Genomic DNA, 22080 nt, shown 5'->3' with positions numbered 1-22080 from the left:
CAGAAAAAATCGTCATTCAAGTCTTTGTCCGGTGTATCTTTTATTATTTTCTCTCGGCCGCTTCGTACTCTTAAATAATACACCTAACCTTCATCATTTTGGCCGAGCGAATATCGGTGAAAAAGCTCGGCCAATCCGAGGTTAAGGCCAAGCCGGCGGTTTAGCTTGGTGATGCCATTTATTATTCTGTATGAATTGGTGCTTAGTTAGGTCGGGCATAGTCTAGTCTACCTAAGGAACTCCCATATTAGTAGTTGGACTGGGAATCGGAGATCGGCCTCAACAATGGATATTACGGTGAAAGGAACAAAGCCCGGTTTGCCCCATGGTGTAGCGACCCTAATTTTCTTAAGTCATTTATTTATTATTATGATTATTATTATCTTATTTTATTTTTGATTTTATTAATTTTGTTGTCACATGAGAATTTAATGCGGTATTTAATTAATTTAATGTGTTGTGTAATTAATTTAATGTGTTATTTAATTATAGGTAATTAATTATATTGTTTATAAAAAAAAAGAGGGTGTTACATATATTGATTTTATAAAACATATTTACATATGTTGTAGTTATTTAATAAAATAAAATATATATCATATTTATTTATGTTATATTTACATTGTATTTATGTTTTATAATATAATAGCCATTTGTTATATTGTAAGTGATTAGGTTATAATCTTAAGAGGAAAAGAACGTGAGAAGCAGTTGTACGGCGAGGGAGAGAGAGAGAGAGAGAGAGAAATCAAGGAAAAAAGTGTTTAATCGACAAAGAGAGTGCTCTGTATGGCGTGAGAAAGAGCAGAACGGTGGGGGGAGAGGGGAAAAGGAGAAAAAAAAAGATTAGGGTTTTGTTTTGGTGGCTCCTTTAGTTCTCCAAATATTTTATTGACCTTCAAAATAATATTGTGAGTACAAAACCCACTTTCCTTGATTTATGTTTAATTCGCTGTTTTATTTATTTATTTATTTTTATTTGTTTGATGTTAGTTTGATTTTGTTTTATATAAAGATGATAGATTAATTTTAATTATTTTGATTAGTTGTGGATATAAGATTTAGGGTTTATAGATGATAGATTGATTTTAAGTATTTTGACTAGTAGTATACGTAAAGTTTAGGGTTCTTAGATAAGTGATTGATTTTAATTACTTTGATTAGTTGTGTGGGTAAACTTTAGGGTTTTTAGATGATTGATTAATTTTAATTACTTTGATTAGATATATATGTAAAGTTTAGGATTTTTAGACGATTGATTAATTTTAATTATGTTGATTAGACGTATATGTAAGATTTAGGATTTTTAGATGATTAATTGATTGTAATAATTTTAATTAGTTGGGTATGAAAGGTTTGAGATTTTTTTTAGACGATTGATTAATTTTAATTATGTTGATTAGACGTATATGTAAGATTTAGGATTTTTAGATGATTAATAGATTGTAATAATTTTAATTAGTTGGGTATGAAAGGTTTGGGATTTTTTTTAGACGATTGATTAATTTTAATTATGTTGATTAGACGTATATGTAAGATTTAGGATTTTTAGATGATTAATAGATTGTAATAATTTTAATTAGTTGGGTATGAAAGGTTTGAGATTTTTTTTAGACGATTGATTAATTTTAATTATGTTGATTAGACGTATATGTAAGATTTAGGATTTTTAGATGATTAATAGATTGTAATAATTTTAATTAGTTGGGTATGAAAGGTTTGGGATTGTTTTAGTCGATTGATTAATTTTAATTATGTTGATTAGACGTATATGTAAGATGTAGGATTTTTAGATGATTAATAGATTGTAATAATTTTAATTAGTTGGGTATGAAAGGTTTGGGATTTTTTTAGACGATTGATTAATTTTAATTATGTTGATTAGACGTATATGTAAGATTTAAGATTTTTAGATGATTAATAGATTGTAATAATTTTAATTAGTTGGGTATGAAAGGTTTGGGATTGTTTTAGTCGATTGATTAATTTTAATTATGTTGATTAGACGTATATGTAAGGTTTAGGATTTTTAGATGATTAATAGATTGTAATAATTTTAATTAGTTGGGTATGTAAGGTTTGGGGTTGTTTTAGATGATTGATTAATTTTAATTATGTTGATTAGACGCATATGTAAGGTTTAGAATTTTTAGATGATTAATTGATTGTAATAGTTTTAATTAGTTGGGTATGTAAGGTTTGGTTTTTTTTTAAGGTGATTGATTAATTTTAATTATGTTGATTAGATGTATATGTAAGGTTTAAGGTTTTAGATGATTAATTGATTGTAATAATTTTAATTAATTGAGTATATAAGGTTTAGGATTTTTAGATGATTTATTCATTTTAATTATATTGATTAGATGTATATGTAAGGTCTAAGATTTTAGATAATTAATTGATTTTAATTATTTTAATTAGTTGGATATGTAAGGTTTAGAATTTTTAAATGATTGACTAATTTTTAATTATTTTGATTAGACGTGTATGTAAGGTTTAGAGTTTTTGGATGATTGATTGATTTTAATTATTTGCATTAGTTGGGTATGCAAGGTTTAAGGTTTTATTTTGGGTGACTTTATTAATTCTTTGAGTGATTCTTTGATCTTCAAAATAATATTGTGAGTACAAAATCCACTTCCCTTGATTTATATTTAATTCTTTGTTTTTATTTATTTATTTAATATTAGTTTGATTTTATATTTACATAAAGATGATAGATTGATTTTAATTATTTTGATTAGTTGTGTAGGTAAAGTTTAGGTTTTTTTTTTAGATGATTGATTAATTCTAATTATTTTGTTTAGTTATGTATGCAAGGTTTAGGGCTTATAGATGATTGATTGATTTTAATTATTTTGATTAGTTGTTTCTATAAGGTTTAAGGTTTTTAAATGATTGAATGATTTTAATTATTTTGATTAATTGTATATGCAAGATTTAGGATTTTTATATGGATTGATTTTATGATTGTAATCACACTCATGATTATATAAAATTAAAATAAACTTAGAATCCATAGATATTGGTTAGAGGATGGATTGATTCGTTGTTTTTATTTATTTATTTTTTATTTGATGTTGGATTAATTTTGTATTTGCATGTAAATGAATGGTTGATTTTACTTATTTGGATTAGTTGTGTATGCCATGTTTATGATTTTTATATGGATTTATTTTATGGTTGTAATTACACTCATGGTCATATGAAATTAAAATTAATTATGAACCTATAGATAAATTCCTTATACTCCACCATGACTCCATGGATTGTTGTTTTATTTGAGTGATGGGGAGAAAGAGTGTATAAAAAAGTGAGGATTATGAGAGTTGTTTAATGCCTTATGCCCGGCATTGTTATATTTGTCTCATGATGTTGATGAGATGTTATTTATATTGTTGCCTCGTTCTCATGAGTAGACGAGTGCTTTGATTTACGCGCGTACGTATATGCTAACCATCCGGGGAGTGTGAGTCAAACTCGGGACGATATCCCCGTGCAAGTTTGGCTTCGGAGCGGTGTTAGATATACGGGAGGCACATGGGATATATGTGTAAGCCAGAAGTGGAGGACCGAAGTGGTGGAGTTAAGGAACAAAGAATTTAATTATGAATTTATTAGTACAGTGTGTATGGTATTGTTATGTACATGATAAAAAAAATAGTAAACGATCTTGATAAATTATGAAATTTGAGCAGAAGCATGTATACGTGATTTTGGACAACTCTTGTGTTGTAGCTTTTTATTAAAAGATCGATTAGAACTTATAATCGGATGACCTTGGTTATTGTCGGTTTGATTCACTTTGGTAATGCAGATTTTATAGGCTGTTTTAACCCATGAAACGAGTTCATTTTTATTGGGTTCGCGTAAACTGAAGTAAAACATTATTCTGTACACTTTTCATGTTTTGAACTTTTTCGGAAAAAAAATCATCTTATGGCAGTTTTTGTTCGTTTTCAGCTTCATATTTTTCGATTGAATTCCGTCTAGATTTTTAGATCAAGCTTTTCTCTTAACCTGTTCAGTTTCTGTTAATTTCGTTCACGTTGTCTTTTAGGAAATTTGATTCTGTACAACTTTCGTTCTTTGAGTTTTGATCAATTCGAATTATTTAAGTATGAAACGGTGTAATTTTATATTTGATTCAGCAAGTTGCTTATGATTAAATTATACTAACTTTATTTGTTTTGCAGGATGGTGGGTCTTACTAACTTTTTATGCAGGGCTGACCCACCATATTTCTATTTCTATTTTGTGTATTTTATAATAAATTTATATTTCGTTGTGTACGGACAAGAAACTAAATGCCACCGTGTCTCGAGAAACTACCCATTCGTCTCGGTGCGGTTGGAACTACTTGTCTTGTCCCGTGATAAGAAATAATGTACTTTTTGTTTGTGTCTGGTGGACACGTGGGTGTCAATTCTTGTACTCATACCAGTATACCTGTATACTGACCCGTTTTGTCTCTTGGCAACTCGGGTGCGTTCTGTTGGAGCGCAGTTGAGCTTCCTTTGCAGGATTAGTAGGGGCTTTGGTGGTGACAAGAAATAACCGTGATCGTAGGACCTGTCGTTTGGACTTCTTTTATTTTTCTTGAGCTTAGGGTTGATACTAATTTATGTAATTATTTTTTTTTTAATGACCTTAGTATTTTGGAAAATTTGGCTTGGGTTGTAACTTTACATTATTTAAGTTGTTTTGAAGTATTTATTGTTACTGTAACGTTGGATATATTAGATAGTTTATGAAATTATGGTGCATGGTATGATTGGTGTTTTGTTAATTACCTTATTGAGACTAGAATGTTTAGATTTTTGTTTCACCCCTAGGATTTGGATGATGGAATATTGATTGGGGTTTAGTCCTAATTTAATATTTAATTGTCCAAATTTTGGGGCGTGACACATGGCGTGGTATCTAGTTCGGCTAATGAGAGATGGACATCGTCAGGAATGTTGTAGTCCTTGCAAAATTCGGCAATGGCCCCAGGTGAATTTACTAAGAACCGGTATTTACCCATCTAACTTAGTTCGATTATAATTTATCACGGTAGTCTAGCTCGGTGTTGAGATGACGTTGAATATCTCGGTTGAGCATGCAAGGGTGTGCCTGGCCAACCTAGTCAAAGTCTGCAAAGTGGAGATAAAAAATGTTATGCCCAGATCACTGAACTGGGCTAAGCAAAAAGGCCAAATTAAGATAACCCTAGTTCGGCTAAGTGGATTGCAACTTGTTCGTAGTTCGGTTGTGCCGAGTTTTCTAGCTCGGTTATTAAACAGGAGGGTCCTTACGTCGGTCATAGCACAAGGGGTGGCTTAAAGTTTTAGTTCGGTTATTGGAAGTGGTTTTCTGGTTCAGTTGTGTACGCACCTAATACAAACAGGTTCCTAGTTCGGTCGTGGTGTTATTTTGGATGGAAAAGATTGCATAACAGGTTGATTGAGTTATCCAGCTTAAGCATGATTAAGGCCTGGGTATGTGGTTTTTGGAGATTTAGTGGTTCATTACTCATTTATGTGAAAATAGCAGTAGGGTGTTTTGAAAAATATATGTATATATATATTTCTATACTATACATGCTCACGAAATAAACAATGAAAGATGAAAAGGTTGAACTACTTCCAACTTCAAATGAAGGGACAAAGATCGAAGTAGTGAGGATGCAGGCTAGAACATGAGCTTTGCATATGCTATGGTTGAGAGAATGGAGACTCAAAAGGCAATGGGAATGAGATGAACAGTGGGAGTGTGTCGATTCAAAAGAGGGGTTTTTGTATAAAGCACATGAAAAGGGCGGGACTGTTCAAATTTTCGGCGTACGAAGACGGCTGTGACAGTTGTACTGGACCAGTGAGAGCAAGCCACGTGTTTAGAGGAATAGATAACGATTCAGACATACTTGAGAGGTGGAACGACGTGCCGGGCTAATTGATAAGACGTTTATGAAACCGGGTAAAATTGGTAGTCCGGTAAAGAATGAGCTCGGTGGTATTACTTGCTTTAGTTTGGTCAGCTTGGACGTTTTTGCTCGGCTGGAGAAGAATAATCCCAAATCATGCGCTGCAGATGGAAGTAAGGGGCAATTGAGAGGGAGATTTTATGTTAATTAGGGCCGAGCTAGGCCCAGACATTGTAATGGACCGATCAGTGGGCCGTAGTGAAAAGGGCTTCTCAAATAGACCTTGCTTCTGCTAGCTCGGTCCGGAATGGTGGCAGTTAGCTCGGTCTATGTATTCTGAACTGAGGTATGGGCTTTGAGTAGCTCGATCTCATGTTGTATGAAAGCTGGGCAAAGGTACTTTGGACCGAGCTACCTAAATAAGTGAGCTTAGTGGTTAGCCGAGATATTAATGAGAAAGGGGGCCGAGGTTGGTATAGCTCGGCCAGATGCTATCTACGTCATTACTTGATTGTATGACCGAGGTAATGTAGCTCGGTTAGGTTGCAGCAGCCTAAACAAAGGAGGTAACCATCTTACTTGGTTGGTGGAAAGCAGAATGTTATGATAATAGACATTCTTTATTGAGCTTGAGACTCCTAGGAGGGCTCTGCTAAGGAGAGTAGAGTCCTACTGGGATTGTACAAACCATCTCACTTGGTTAGTAGTGAGGAGGGTGTGTGATTCCTAGAAGGACTCTTATACGGAGAGTTGGAATCCTACTAGGATTATGCCAAGCGGAATCTATAAAAGCTCATAGTAGGACCTATGTACAGGTATCACAATCTTTATTCTCTAAAACGCGAAGCTTTTTGTCTATTACCTATTTTGCTGACTTAGGCATCGGAGAGGTATCCGGCACACACCCGCTAGCTAACTCACGTTTGTTTTCAAGAAGCAAAGCAACAACGTTTGGAGGAGTTCAAACTTGATCAACAGGATTATACGAGAAGAATATTTCATCCTCGTACAATATATATATATATATATAACACTTGAGAATTTCTAGTACTTCTAGAGTAATTTGCTTTTAATTGTTAGTCAGGTAACAAAATATAATTTTTTTTCTTCTCATGTAGCAAGACATTTCTATGGCATTGTGATGCATTTTTTGTTTTGTCTAGTCAAAATTTAACTCACCTTAGATTTGAGCTTATTTTGTTAACTTTATTCTTCATAACCACATACATTGGGGAAAAAAGAAAAACTTTTAGGATTACTTCGGATCATTAAATTTATCATTTTAGAACGGAATTGTATCATGTTTTGAAACATGCGTATGAATACGTAATTCGTTAGGGTATTAGCATTTTCTAATAACACAGCTCTAGCGTATACAAATCAAAATCTATTTAGTTTCTGAACTATCGATTAAATCAACCAAATCCCTAAAGTTTTTAATTAAAACTTATTTAGTCGTTGAAAAAATTACAAAAATAAAATTAGTAAAAGACCCTAACTTTTATTCCAAAAATATCTTACATTTCTATTTCATCTTTAAAAAAGTATTTTGTTTCACTGTGTGTTTAAATTGGTATTAGAAGCTAATTTATTAGTTTTGCCAATAAAATTATATGATATTTGATATATTGAAGAAGTTGAATCAAATAATTTAAATAATAATACTTTGCTACAGGTAATAATAGAACAAAACAATATATTAATTAAGTTATTAAAATAACTTAATGAAAAACTTTAAATAATCAATTATAAATTATAAATTATAAATGAAATTCGACAAGGACTTAATAGACTAATTTATATCCGTTAGGGACTTACTAAACTCAATTGATAGTTCTAAAGCTAAATAGATAATTTGACAATAGTTCAAGGGTAGAAAGTGAAATAAACTCTTTTTGTTATAAATTATATATATATATATATATATATATGGGATAAATGACCGTTCTAGTTCTTAAAGTATGCATTTGTTGTCATTTTAGTCCCTTAGGTTTTAATTTTATCATTTTAGTTATCAAAGTTATCAATTTAAGTCAAATAACGGTTGTTTAAATCGTTATGAAATAATTATAAATTTCAACTATGGTCCCTAATATATATATATATTTTTTTAGTTATATTAGGGATCCCAAATAATCTACTAAATTTTCTACCAAATCTTTTATGGGTGTGAGACCTACACACTTGTTGGTTTGTGTTGCTCTTATACCCATGTGAGAGGTTTGATAGATTATTTGGGATCTATAACATTTTCCTATTTATTTATTTATTTTTTTTTTTTTGTCATTTTGGTCCAAAAAATATCAAATTTATCAATTTTTTTAATCTATCATGACCAAATTGTCAAAATAAAAAAGTTTGGATACCAAAGTGACACGAAACAAATACTTTAAGGATCATGTATATATTTTGTTACTATTCCATTAACTATTTAGGCCGTCAATTTGAAATTGAACTAAATTGACTCAAATTGAAAATTTTAAAAACAAAATTGGCAAAATTAAAAACTTAAAAGATCAAAATAATAAAGAACACATATTTTTAGAATTATAAATATATTTTATTTTATATACATGCAAGTGCCATGATTATTTCTGTTATACCGTTTTTGTTGTACATTATCTTTTGAGTTTGTTGGTTTTTAAATTACTTGCTATTTATTTCGATGACTAAAAAAATGGTGAAAATTAATGATGTATACTAGTCTCTTGGTAAAAATAATTTGAAATTTTTTTTAAAGGTCCCTAATATTAAGATTTTATAAGATAAAAGATATACAATATTTTCATACTAGTTAAGGTCCATCAACATTTTTACAGAGAAAATTCAATTCTGAGAAATTTCACCCAACACAGGGAAATTTCGCCCGACACAGAAAAATTTCATCGAGAGACCTTAGCCAATAAAAAAAAATATTTTAGACATCTCCTACTATACAAAATTAAACAGAGATGATTCACTAATATTTCTTTATAATTTACCAAACAAGTTTTTTGAAACAAAATATCGAGAAGACATTTGCCTAAACGTGCAAAAGCATGAACCATGAATCACCACGTGTAATTGTCGATATAAAGTCCAAAGAAACAAAACTCTTTGTGGAATATCAAGAAGACATTTGCCTAAACGTGTAAAAGCATGAGCCATGAATCACCACGTGTATTAGTTTAATAATTTAAATTATTTATTTTAGTAATTTAAATTATTCATTTAGTGATTTTTGTGTGTGTGTGTGAGTTACATTGATTTCTCTTAAATTTTTTTAAAAAATATAATAAATTTCATAATTTTGATATAATTATATTGAACACCCTTATATTGTATTTTGATAGTGGATTTGTGTAAAGATTTGAAAAAATAAAAAGAGAGAGAGAGAGAGAGAAAATTTAGTTTATATTTAATTCATATTTCACTTACATTTTTTTTTTTGGAAGACTTACGTGTATATCTTAATAGGTAGACTTATTATCTAATAGGTCATGTGATAATTAACGGCCTTTTTCATTGAACATTATTAAAAAGCGTAACTAATTGTTTATTTTCAGTGACAATTTAAAAAATTTGTCACTAATTTTCAGCTTTTAATGACAGTTTGAAAAAAAATATCATAGAAAAACGTCACTAATTGTAAGTTTTAGCTACAATTTATAAAAATCATGACAAAAAATGTCACTAATTGTTAATTTTTAGTAACATGAAAAAAACCGTCACACAAAAAAAAAATTTAACGATAATTTTACTAGGACTAATGTTTCAATATGATTTGATGTGAATTAAATCTAATTATTACGACCTGTTACCTTTTTTTTATTTTTTTTATTTTCTAAATCTTTTCCTAAATTCATAATGCAAGGTGTATTGCACATAATGTTTTGTCGCATTTTCATCAATAATTTGTTAGTTATATGAATTGAAAAATGATACGGTCAACTTACTTACACTGAAATGTACAATTGTTAGAACCCGGTGGTCCTCTATGTAAATGTGTGCACAAATAAATGTATACAAAAATAATAAAATTTCATAAAAAAAATTTATAAATTAAAATATGATAACAAACCTTACAAAATTTTTGTACACTACTAAAACGGAATAAAACGGAAAGTCGATAATTGTGTTGAACACAATCGCCTTAAAGCAAATTTTACTATCGCTTCGGTGCTTCAAGTTTGACCGGCATCTGCTTCTCAGTATACAACGACTACACTTAAAGTTACAGCACATCAACTCTAAGCCTGGCGAACGAACCAGTGCAAAAATTCTCTCAGAATATCCTAAACTTCTATTGTGCAGAAAATGCAAAAGCAGATGAGAGTGACAAAAAAAAAATGAAGGAAAATGAAGATCTGAAATTAGAACGTTTTTAATTATTATTAATTTTTTTTTATTTTCATGTATTCATACTATTTTTCGGTCCCTTTCTTGTGTAAACTACAAGAACTAGCCACTTTTGCTAACTAAATATTATTTAGTTACAAAAAGCACATATTTTTTGGCAAAAAAAAAATAGTAGTCAAAAGTTTTTATTTTCCACTACTAATGTGATTTAGTGGCAAAAATGTTGTGTTTAGTGACTAATTTTAAATATTGGTTGCTAAAACTAGAAGCGGGAAGGTGAAATCGGGGGGGGGGGGGGGGAGGGAACATCATGCCAGGTCAGGTTGAGGGGTTCGGGTCGATGCTACATAATAAGAGATTTTGTGTTTGCCGAAACTCGGCCCGGCCCTAATTTTGGGCTTCTATATCTGCCCAAGCTTGATCCAAACGATAATTATAAGTCTCAAGCCCGCCCATTGGGCTATATGTTAAAAAAAATAAAAATTAAAACATCTCATAATTATATTCAATCACACATTATTTTTCTTAAATAAATATATTGATATATTATTATAAATTGAAAGATTTTCTGTATAAATTGAATGATTTTTATTAAATAAATTCAATCACACATCACCACAAATGTGGGTTTCAATAAAATCAACAAAGATAAAGTCTAGATCGCAAAATATATATATATATATATATTTTTTTTTTTAATGTATTAGATATAATTAATTAATTAATTAGCAGGCTGGGCCGAGTCAGGCTGGGTTAAAAGTATAAATCCCAAGCCCAACCCATTCATATTTTCAAATAAAAAATGTCCGCCCAATCCGGCCCTATGGGCTAAAACTACCTTCCCAAACCCTAGAAACATAAGGTTGGGCCAGACGGGCCAATGGGCCGATGTCCATCCTTAGGTAGCCAAAAAAATTTTAGTGACTAATGAATTTTGGTTGCAGATATCAAAACGACGATGTTTTGATGGTTAGCATACCTATTGTATTATGTGGCGACCAAAACCTGTAGTAAGGGGAAAAAAAAATTAGTTTGGTTTTTTCTCTTTTGCCGACAAAGTGATTGATCCAAAAAACCTGCTAATACTTTTGAAGACTAAATTTGTTGATCGGTGTTTTACTAACTAATGTCTTAAAAATCGGACCGGTGAGTGAATAATAAAATGGATTGGGTGAACGGGTCACCGGTTCAACCATCGGGTCAAATCGGAATCAAACTGTGATGTCATAATCATTTTATAAAATTATTTAATAATAACATAAGAATTAAGAAACATTTATTTAAATTATTTTTAATTTTTAACGTAAACATATTTATATTGATTATTTGTAAAATATATTAATTATATGTGATGTTTGAAAAAAATATAATAAAAATATATATTTACCAAATATAAACCAAGGTTGAGTGTGGGATGATGATTATTTGAAATACTACTTTCATGTGATTCTATGTTCAACTCTCCCAAGCGACATAGTTACCAAAATTTCATTGCCATTTGACAAGATGAAAGCTCGGCCGATTTAACTAAATCGGTTCCAGTTTGAACAATACCCAAATTAGACACTGAGCAGTCCTAATCTGATTTTCAAAATAGTAGTTTGGCAATTAACCTTTTTTGGTTTAGTCGCGATAGTTATATGTTCAACGACCAAAAGTTTAGTAGCTAAATTCTCTTCTTTTTTTTTTGTCGCATAATGTCTTTGCTGACTAAAAGTAGTCTTTTTGCTTGTAAATTTTTAGTTGGTAAAAGTGTAATTTCTTTAGTGGCAATTATGAAAAAATTATGAGGTTACCCTCTCTTTTTTTTTAGATATGTGTTTAAAAAATTTACTTTTCAAGTTCATTTGATTTAGAAAGATCTTTAAATTAGAAAATTCTAAAACAAGTTCAGTAAAAGTACGGGAAAAAAAAATGTGGTTTGTTGTCTTTCATGGTTTTTATTTTTTTATTTTAAATTTGGTTAATCTATTCTAGATCTAATTTTTACACTTAAATTATTTCTTATAGATCTAATTGCTTCAAACTTGGTTAGGAAATACTACAATAGTTTGAAAAGCTGTAATTTCGTGAACTCGTAAAATTAATGAAAATCACATAAATTAGTGAGATCATCTATCTATGTAAAATGATGTCACATTGACTATTTGTTTACCCCACTTGCATAAAAGCATGGGACGGACCACTTGAACTTGCATTCTATTTCTATAAATAGGGGGGGTGCTCTGCTTGGCAACTTCATAGTTCACAACCAATCTTCCTTCCCTTGTCTGAATTTTCCCACCATCCAATTCCTCCAACCATCTTCCCACAAATCAGCAAGACCTACCTGACCTGAATTCCTTCATCCATGGCTGCCACCACCACCACCACCACCACCACCACCATCTCCACTACCCACAAATGGAGCATTTCTGTCGCAGAAGACCTCAAATGTCTCACTCCCCACTGTACCTTCACTGTTAAGTTTTTTCTTCTTTTTTCTTTCTTTTTTGGGTACAGTACTCGTGATCCTTCAATGAGGTACACAGCCTCTGGCCAGAACTGGGCACTGTGCTAACTGCAGTGATTTTCTTCATTGTTATTTTATGATAGGAAAGAGCTTTGGTATGGACCGGAAAGGAGGTCTCTGGCCTGTGGGTCCACCACGGATTCTAATTTGATGATCCAAGCCATTGATTTCATAATATCTTGCCTAAACAACTAAAATAAATAAATAAAATTCAAATTGATGGATGTACAATACATTTTCAAAATCATACTAAATGTTAATTTTTTGAAATTGTTGACTGAACCGCCTGGATAAGAGAGAAGATGCTCCTTTTATGATAATTCCTTACCTTGAAATCCTGATTTTCTAGGAGCTGACAACATCGGCTTTTCTTGCAGAATGAAATTTTAGCAAAGCAAGAAGAACAATTGGAGGAAGTTAGGAGTGTGTTAAGAAAAGTAAGAGAAGAAGAAGACTCACTAAAACGTCTGGTCATGATCGATGCCCTCCAACGTCTTGGCATTGATTACCACTTCCGGGAGGATATTGAAGCTGTTTTACATAGCCAATATATGAAATCTAGCAGCCATAGCTTTACTTATCAACATGAAGATCTTTATGAGGTTTCGACTCGCTTTCGTCTGTTGAGGCAACAAGGCCACAATGTGCCCACAGGTTGGTGTATATACTATGTTTGTTTCGGTGGATTTTCATTTCTTGGGGAAAACGTTATATAAAAATATTTTTTGTACAAACTGTTTTCCTATGTTTGAGTGCGGCAGCAGTGGTGTGGTGGTGGTAGTAGTGGTGGCACCAATGGTGGTAGGGTGGTGATATTGGTAAAATTTGTTTGGTTAACACTTTGTTCTTTTCAAAAGCAGAAAATGCTTTTCGTCCAAATAAACTTGTTTTTTTGCTAATCATAGAAAACGTTTTCAGTAGATTTTCATTTCCTACCATACTTGGCCTCGTTTACTTTTTGGCTATTTGGCTAAAAAGGTAAGTAAAAAAAACTTGTATGTTTGGGATGACTTTTTGGCTAATTACGAAAAGATGTGCAAAAAGTAGAGAGAAAAGAGAATCTTTGACTTTTTGGTATGGGTTGTTGGCTTTTTGGCTAATTTAGTAACTTTTTTGGCTAATTGGCTAAAATAGCCTCTTGCCAAACGAGGCCAAATGTTAGAGGAAAAAAGTAAAAAAATAAAAAAATGTTAGAGCAATAATTTCTTCTTCTATCCACAATCATCCTCATTACAAGTAGTTAACAAGTTGATTGGTATTGGAACAGATGTGTTTGACAAGTTCAAGGACAAGGACGGAAGGTTCAAAACAGAACTAAGTGAAGACATTAGAGGGTTAATGGGATTATATGAAGCATCACAGCTAAGCATAGAAGGAGAAGACATACTTGATCAAGCGGCAGACTTCAGTGCCCAACAACTTAATGGGTGGTTGACACGTCTTGATAATCATCATCAAGCCAAAGTTATCAGCAACACACTAGGGCATCCCCAACACAAGAGCCTGGCAAAGTTCATGGCCAAGAACTTCCTCAGTGATTACAATGGCCCCAATGCAAATGTCCTGCAAGAACTAGCAAAAATGGATTTCAATATGTCTCGGTCCATGTACCAGAAGGAAATGCTTCAAGTTTCCAAGTAAGTTTGGCTTTAATTTTGTTTTAATTGTGGTACTAAGTGTGTTGAAGAGGGCATAGGATTTTCTGTCCTTAAAATTCATGTGCCCCTGTCCCTAATGCACTTCTAGTTGCATGATCGTGCCTCAAGACTGTAGTATTTTGAGATTCACATCAAATTGTTAGGTTGGAAGTGTATTAGGGACAAGGTTTTTGAAGACAGAAGATCCCTGGTCATTTTTTGTCACTTCTCCCTTCTCTTTTCTTTCCACTTAAAAATCTGTACTCGAACTCAAGATCCAAACACACGCTAAGTGTGTTGAAAAGGACATATGATTTTTTGTCCTGAAAATTCATGTCCACTGTTCCTAATATACTCCCCGTCAAAGGATCCTACAGACAAGGTTTTTTAGTGCAGAAGATCCTTGGCCGTTCAAGAATGGAGATTATTCACTGCTTATGTATGGTTTTTTCATCTCAGATGGTGGAAAAGCACAGGTTTGGGCAATGAGTTGAAGTATGCAAGAAACCAACCACTAAAATGGTACCTGTGGTCTATGGCAACCCTCACTGACCCAAGCTTATCAGAGCAAAGAGTTGAGCTCACAAAACCCATCTCTCTTGTCTACATAATAGACGACATTTTTGATGTTTATGGCACACTAGAACAACTTATTCTCTTCACAGAGGCTGTCAATAGGTATGCATCTCCTCCATCATCATCATCATCACTATATTCATCTTCAAAATTTTCAATTCTGTAATACTAACCAGTAGTTACTGCAAGCAGATGGGAACTAGCAGCTGTTAACGAACTACCCGGCTATATGAAGATTTGTTTCAAGGTTCTTCAAGACAGCACAAACGAAATTGCCTATGGGGTCCACAAAAAGTATGGTTGGAACCCCATCGATTCCCTGCGAAGAACGGTATATCATAATATTACCAGCAAATTATGTCATGTGCATACTTAGGATTCTATTAGATAGTTTGTGAGAATTACAAATGGATTAGCTTTAACAAAATCCATGATTGTTGCAGTGGGCAATTTTGTGCAACGCGTTCTTAGAAGAAGCGAAATGGTTTGCTTCAGGGCAGTTGCCAAAAGCAGAAGAGTACTTGAAGAATGGGATTGTTAGTTCAGGTGTGCCCGCGGTGTTAGTTCACATGTTCTTTCTCTTGGGTCATGGAATGAACAAGGAAAGTGTCGATTTTACGATCGACAATCCTGACATCATAACCTCTACTGCTACAATTCTCCGTCTTTGGGATGATTTGGGAAGTGCCAAGGTAACACAAAGTTCATTTTCTATCAAGATAAAATGTAGTCCTAATGTAAAGCCAACCACCCAAAAATATCAAGTAAATTAGAGGATCACATTCTGACCTACAAGGAGGCATTAGCAAGGCCTACACTGATAATGGCACTCGCAGATGTAGACGGTGTCGGCTGGTAACAGACTCTGGCTCAATGGTATCACATGATGTAATCCAACAGCGCCATTGATTCAGACACCATAACAACTATGAGAATTGTCATGGACCCTGATAATGAAACAGAGCCATTAGTGCAGACACCACAAACATGAGAATGGATTCCACAAAAAGGAAAAGAAATTGTGAAAGCATTTCAGAAAATGATGGCCCTATTTGTGTTTGAGTCCACGCAATCCATTCTCCACAGTAGGGCCACCATTAGAGAAACAAAAAGTATGAAACATCACCCACCGAGGCCATTTGTCAAAGTTCAATGTGAACAATCATAATGACAATCATAAAAAGTGCACTCAATGTCAAGCCTTCTTAACATGTTGGGAATTTTTTTTTTAAAAAAATTAAAATTATAAATAAAAAAGTGCTTGTGTTTAGCAGAGATTTTCATTTCCTTACATGAACCATTTATATTCGGTTCAGCTCTAATATAAGCTTGGACTTAAACTGACAGGATGAGAATCAAGACGGTCATGATGGATCCTATGTAGATTGCTACATGAAGGAGAACGAGGGCTCTACAGCTGAAACCGCAAGAAAACAAGTTGTTGACATGATTTCAGATGCATGGAAGCGACTCAACCGGGAATGCCTGTCTCCAAACCGATTTTCTGCCAATTTCACCCAGGGTTGTCTTAATACTGCAAGGATGGTTCCTTTGATGTACTGCTATGATGACAATCATAACCTCCCAATCCTTGAGGAGCATATGAAGTCAATGTTCCGTGATACTGTTTCTCTCTAAGGATTCAATGAAAGTACTAAAATAATGCTATTTTTCCTTAGCAGAGTATACCAGACTAATACTGTTATATAGTCCAAACAAAATGCAAAAATAAATACTATATGATGTAGTAGCAAAAACATGTAATAGAGAAAGTAGGGTGTCTATCTTGGTGTCAATTGATTCAAGAATAAATTGTTCTATAAACTCTTTGACTCACAGAAAATACTAGAAATAAAGGCTCAACAATGATTGATTCAAAATGAATGTTCAAGATTAAAAGAAGAGTATAAACTTGAAATTGTAAGGCTTACAATAATTATTTATAATGGAAAGCAGGCCGAACGATAATGGGAAACAACCGAAATTGGCAGTTCCTTAGCTAGTTGGACAAAAAGTAAGGAAATATAACGAAAATTAACAAAAATGGAAACATTGAAATATAACAAAAAAAAAAAGGTACTAATTTAGAGCATCTCCATCAAAATAGTCAAATTTTTACTTAAATTTTAATTGAATTCTATTTTTCTATTTTAGCTAATCATCTTTTCAAATACATTCTCCATAAAACTCTTTATTCTTTATTTCATTTGTTGAGTTCTTTTTCCATGGCTACATGTAGCTAGTGGTTTGATATTCAACTAAAGTAACTGCCAATAATTGAGTTTGATGGAGTGTGTTTCTATAATTTTGTACTATAAAATAGCCAAGAAAATGCTCTAATGAGCTTGATAATGATGTTCTTAGGCTACCACAATAAAGGCAAATTCAATGGAAATGAATTCTGACTTCTATACTAAAGGGTAATTGAAATTGCAGACTTTAGTCTCGGAAATTCTAAACCTTTGTGTTCTAGACTTTGCCATTCGAACTCTAGTTTCTGCTGTCTTAGTTGGTCTCTTAAGAACTCACTACAAACACAGTTAGGTGGCTATACCAGACCGTCAGATGTTGTTCGGGCACGGCTAACACCAAATGAGTTACACCTTTAGAGGATGTAAAGTCTCCTAGACACAAAGCAATTATGATGGAAGATGTATTGGGTCCGTCAAGTGGACAACCTCAATCATCTCTCATCTCTCAATACCATCCACATAATGTTTCAATCTTTGGCCATTTTCCTTAAAGGTCGTACCATCTTGTGGATTTTTAATCTCAACTGCCCCATGCAGAAATACTTCGATAACCTTATATGGGTCATCCCATTGAGATTGGAGTTTACCTAGAAACAATTGCAATTTAGCATTGAACAGCCACAATTTTTGGTGAGGCTCAAAGGACATACGAGAAATGTGTTTATCATGAAATGCCTTAGCTCTAGCCTTGTAAATTTTGGAGTTCTCATATGCATCATTGTGGAGCTCCTCTAACTCATTAAGTTGGAGTTTTCGATGGTCACCAGCTTTGGCCATCTCAAAATTGAATTTCTTAATGCCCCACAAAGCCCGGTGTTCTAACTCAACAGGGAGATGACACTCTTTCCCGAACACAATCCTATATGGAGACATCCCGATGGGTGTCTTATATGCAGTGCGATAGGCCCCAAGTGCATCAACCAACCTAGTGGAAAAATCTTTCATATTGGGCCTCACAGTTTTCTCGAGGATATGTTTGACTTCCCTATTAGAAACCTCTAGTTGACCACTAGTTTGGGGGTGATAAGGAGTGCCAACTTTGTGAGTGATCATGTGTTTGCACACCAATGCCTCGAAGAATCGATTGCAAAAATGTTTGCCACCGTCACTAATTATGGCACGTGGGAACCCAAAACGACTAGAAAATGGTTTCGTGGAGGAATTTAACCATAACTTTGTGGCCATTCATTCTAGTGGCCACTGCTTCAACCCACTTGGACATAGTCTATAGCCACCAAAGTGTATTCAAATCCAAAAGATGGTGGAAAGGGACCTATGAAGTCAATGTCTCAAACATCAAAAATCTCAACAATCAAAATAGGGGTCATCGGCATCATATCTTGTTGTGACATAGAGCCCATTCGTTGACAATGCACACAAGCTCTACAGAAGTTATGGGCATCGTTGAAGATAGAGGGTCAGTAGAACCCATGTTGTAAAACCTTGGCGGCCGTTTTCTGCCCACTGAAATGGCCGCCACATGCATGAGAGTGACAAAATGTGAGAATGCTATGGGTTTCAATCTCAGGCACACAATGCTGAATCACTTGATCCGGAAAATACTTGAACAATTCCGGGTCTTCCCAGAAATAGTGATGGACTTGTGAGAAAAATCATTCTTTGTCTTGTTCAGGCCAAGTTTTAGGAATTTTCCCCACCGCCAACTTATTCACTATGTGAGCAAACCATGGGAGAGTCACTTGTGACACCGCAAAAAGTTGCTCATCCAAAAACGAGTCGTGCAAGGCTAAGGGATCACTCGTTTGCTCAATAAGGATCAGGGGAGATGATCCGCAATGACATTCTCGGATCCCTTCTTTTCCTGAATTTTTAGGTCAAACTCCTGAAGGAGTATAATCCACCTAATCAACCTATGTTTGGTTTATTTTTTGGACAATAAGTACCGCAAAGCGGCGTGGTCAATGAACATAATGACTTTAGATCCTAGAAGGTAGGACCGAAACATATCAAGTGCAAAGACAACTGCTAGTAACTCTTTCTCAGTGGTAGTGTAGTTTAATTGAGCATCAGAAAGAGTACGACTAGCATAGTGTATACCATGGGGCACTTTAATCACCATTTGGCCCAAGACGGCACCGAGGGCATAATTAGATGCATTACACATAATCTCGAAAGGAAGGGACCACTCAGGGGATTGCATGATGGGGGTAGTGTAGACGTCCCCGAACGCCCCGGGAGGAACGAGCTCCCGTTCTGTTCATTTTGGGGTCACTACAGCTCAGGACTCTCAAATTTGTCACGGTTCTAAGTCTGAACCAAAGAGTCCAAATCCGGCAAATCGTTTTGAGAAAAACAGATTTTTGAAAGAAGTGCCAAACATGGACTGCTTTGCCAGATACAGAGTCGCCACCTAAATGTTTTTTAATGGGAAATTTAGGAAACCCTGACTCGGTGCCAAAGGCCACGTGTCCGTCATCACCAAAGTTGCCTCGGCTCGGGAACTTGGGTACGATTGAGGAAGGTCACTTCGTGAGCACCCCCGCTCGCCCGGTCATAGACCGGCCTCTACTAACCGTGATATCAATTTTTGAAAATTTTGTGTGTCCTTAATCCGGTTATTAGCCTAGGTTACTATGTGATGCGCACAGCATACAAGTATAGACCGGGTCGCCTGAATTGGAACGAAACATTTCATGTTTGTTTTTGAAAGAGGGTTTGCTACTCGTAGGTAGGCTTGAAACATTTGATGATTTATTCCAATTTAAGTAACCCAACCTTCACCCACAGGCATTCAGGCAGTTATATCACATAAACATATAGCCTCATGGTAAGCATGTTATTCATGGCAGTCACTCACACGCATGCAAGGATGCTAAAGCATAAAGCTTACCGGGTACTCCAAGCCAAAACAGAAACTCATTAGAAATCATGCATGAAACCTAAGTATACAGAAATGCCTAGTGCAACACATGCAAAAATGCAACTATAGCAGGCTCGGCTATTCTAAACATGGCATATGAGATGCTACAACTAACATATATTCAATTTGGAATTGAAAATACAATGCAGTTAGTATGATGCGCCGAGCCCGATGCATGCAAAAACAGATGAATGAATGCAAACATGCTGTCATACTGTATGCTAATTTAAACATGCCCTAATCTAACCATCAAAAGCGGATAAATAAAAGGGAGAAAGACGTGGGGTTGGAAGACATACAACACACGCACGCACACTTATTACAGTTGTGCCCTCACGCAGAGGGTCCGAATAAATAATACAGTCCCAAATAAAAGAATATTACAGTCCGAATATTACAGTCCAAATAATATACAAATTCCTATTTAATCAAATTAACTAAGAAAATAAATAAAACTGGCGTGCAAGCCAGGGACTGCCTCGCTTCTGATGGATGATGCATGTCCGGGTTGTCTCACGCGGAAATCCACCGGGATGCCCCAATTAGCATCTGTTTAGCAGTTATTCTTGAAATGCGCGCCAAACTCCAAAAAGTTGCTGATTCTTCATTTTGCTGCAACAGAGAGCAGGAAAGGGGCATGGCAATGTATTTCACAAATATATGCATGCCTCGATCCTTGTGCCACCAATCACGCATACCGAGGCATGATGGCCGAGGAGTCGAAATGCACAATTCAATATAGGATGAATGCACATAAAAACACAATAAAACCTAGCTCCATCATGGATAATCCGGAGTGTCGGTGACTGGGGAATTGAGATACACTCCGTCACTCGGAGTACGAAATGCACCTCGTTTCCCGTGCCCGGGCTAACTCCTATTCCGAACACGATGCGATATGCATGATATGCATGAAATGCAACTAAGATATAATCCTAACATACACAATGCTATGGAAATGAGATGCCTCGAAATGCGTTCACACGGGCACGCAAACCGAGAAAATGACAGAATGCAATCTAAGATACGACCTAGTATGCACTATGCTATGAAATGAGATGCCTCGAAATGCGTGCACACAGGCATGCAAATCGAGGCGATGGTATATGCAACACAAGTGACTAAAATGGCATTGAAAATGTAACACGGACTTATACTAACATGAGAGAGCCTCAGCCACACTCACATAAGAAGCCGATAGATGAAAATGAAGTGCCTCGAAGTGCGTGCACACAGGCACGCAAATCGAGGCAATGGCATATGCAATGCAATATGGCAAAAATGGCATATAGAATGCAACATGGACTTATACTAACATGAGAGAGCCTCAGCCACACTCACATAAGAGGCCAGTGGATGAAAATGAGGCGCCTCGAAATGCGTGCACACAGGCACGCAAACCGAGGCAATGACATACGCAATGCAAATGACATGAAAATGTGATATGGGCTTATACCAACATGAGTGAGCCTTAGCCACACTCATATAGGATGCCGATGAATGAAAATAAAGTGCCTCGAAATGCATGCACACGGGCACGCAAACCGAGGCAATGGCATACGCAATGCAAATGACATGAAAATGTGATTATGGCTTATACCAACATGAGTGAGCCTCAGCCACACTCATATAGGATGCCGATGAATGAAAATGAAGTGCCTCGAAATGCGTGCACACGGGCATGCAAACCGAGGCGATGGTAGAATGCGATGCAATGACATGAAAACATGATATGGGCTTACACCAACATGAGTGAGCCTCAGCCACACTCACATAGGATGCCGATGAATGAAAATGAAGTGCCTCGAAATGCGTGCACACAGGCACGCAAACCGATGCGATGACAGAATGCGATGCAAATGACATGAAAACATGATATGGGCTTACACCAACATGAGTGGGCCTCAGCCACACTCACATAGGATGTTGATGAATGAAAATGAAGTGCCTCGAAATGCGTGCACACGGGCACGCAAACC

The 22080-nt window shown here is 34.7% G+C and overlaps 2 protein-coding genes across 4 annotated transcripts; one reads left to right on the top strand and one right to left on the bottom strand.

Moving 5' to 3' along the window:
* The first annotated feature begins 12439 nt into the window (after positions 1–12439).
* LOC145789415 (putative terpene synthase 13) lies at positions 12440–16811 on the top strand. Of its 3 annotated transcripts, XM_082922375.1 has the most exons (8): positions 12476–12704; positions 12839–12868; positions 13133–13409; positions 14023–14392; positions 14852–15070; positions 15161–15299; positions 15412–15660; positions 16316–16811. In XM_082922375.1, exons 1-8 carry the CDS (start codon positions 12594–12596, stop codon positions 16604–16606), a joined length of 1686 nt encoding a protein of 561 aa, XP_082778501.1. In that variant the 5' UTR covers positions 12476–12593; the 3' UTR covers positions 16607–16811. The 3 variants fall into 3 exon arrangements, with proteins under 3 accessions (XP_082778502.1, XP_082778501.1, XP_082778503.1); XM_082922376.1 differs by lacking the exon at positions 12839–12868 and having other exon boundaries at positions 12440–12704; XM_082922377.1 differs by lacking the exon at positions 12839–12868 and having other exon boundaries at positions 12484–12678.
* An 847-nt stretch (positions 16812–17658) lies between these two features.
* On the bottom strand, positions 17659–18405 carry LOC145822266 (uncharacterized). The gene has a single exon (XM_082918887.1). It carries the CDS (start codon positions 18403–18405, stop codon positions 17659–17661), a length of 747 nt encoding a protein of 248 aa, XP_082775013.1.
* Positions 18406–22080: the final 3675 nt, after the last annotated feature.

The sequence above is a fragment of the Camellia sinensis genome, chromosome 3 (assembly GCF_055761805.1).
Source record: "Camellia sinensis isolate YWXY chromosome 3, ASM5576180v1, whole genome shotgun sequence".
Taxonomy (NCBI): domain Eukaryota; kingdom Viridiplantae; phylum Streptophyta; class Magnoliopsida; order Ericales; family Theaceae; genus Camellia; species Camellia sinensis.
Note: the sequence above shows the minus strand (reverse complement) of the source record. Positions and strands in the feature narration are given on the sequence as shown.

Bases quoted from the DNA above. Each gene is read 5' to 3' on its own strand.
- LOC145822266 (XM_082918887.1), bottom strand. From the start codon at position 18,405: ATGGCCACAAAGTTATGGTTAAATTCCTCCACGAAACCATTTTCTAGT.
- LOC145789415 (XM_082922375.1), top strand. From the start codon at position 12,594: ATGGCTGCCACCACCACCACCACCACCACCACCACCATCTCCACTACC. The intron at 14,393-14,851 runs GTAAGTTTGGCT...TTTTCATCTCAG, and splicing joins GAAATGCTTCAAGTTTCCAA to ATGGTGGAAAAGCACAGGTT. The intron at 15,071-15,160 runs GTATGCATCTCC...TACTGCAAGCAG, and splicing joins TTCACAGAGGCTGTCAATAG to ATGGGAACTAGCAGCTGTTA.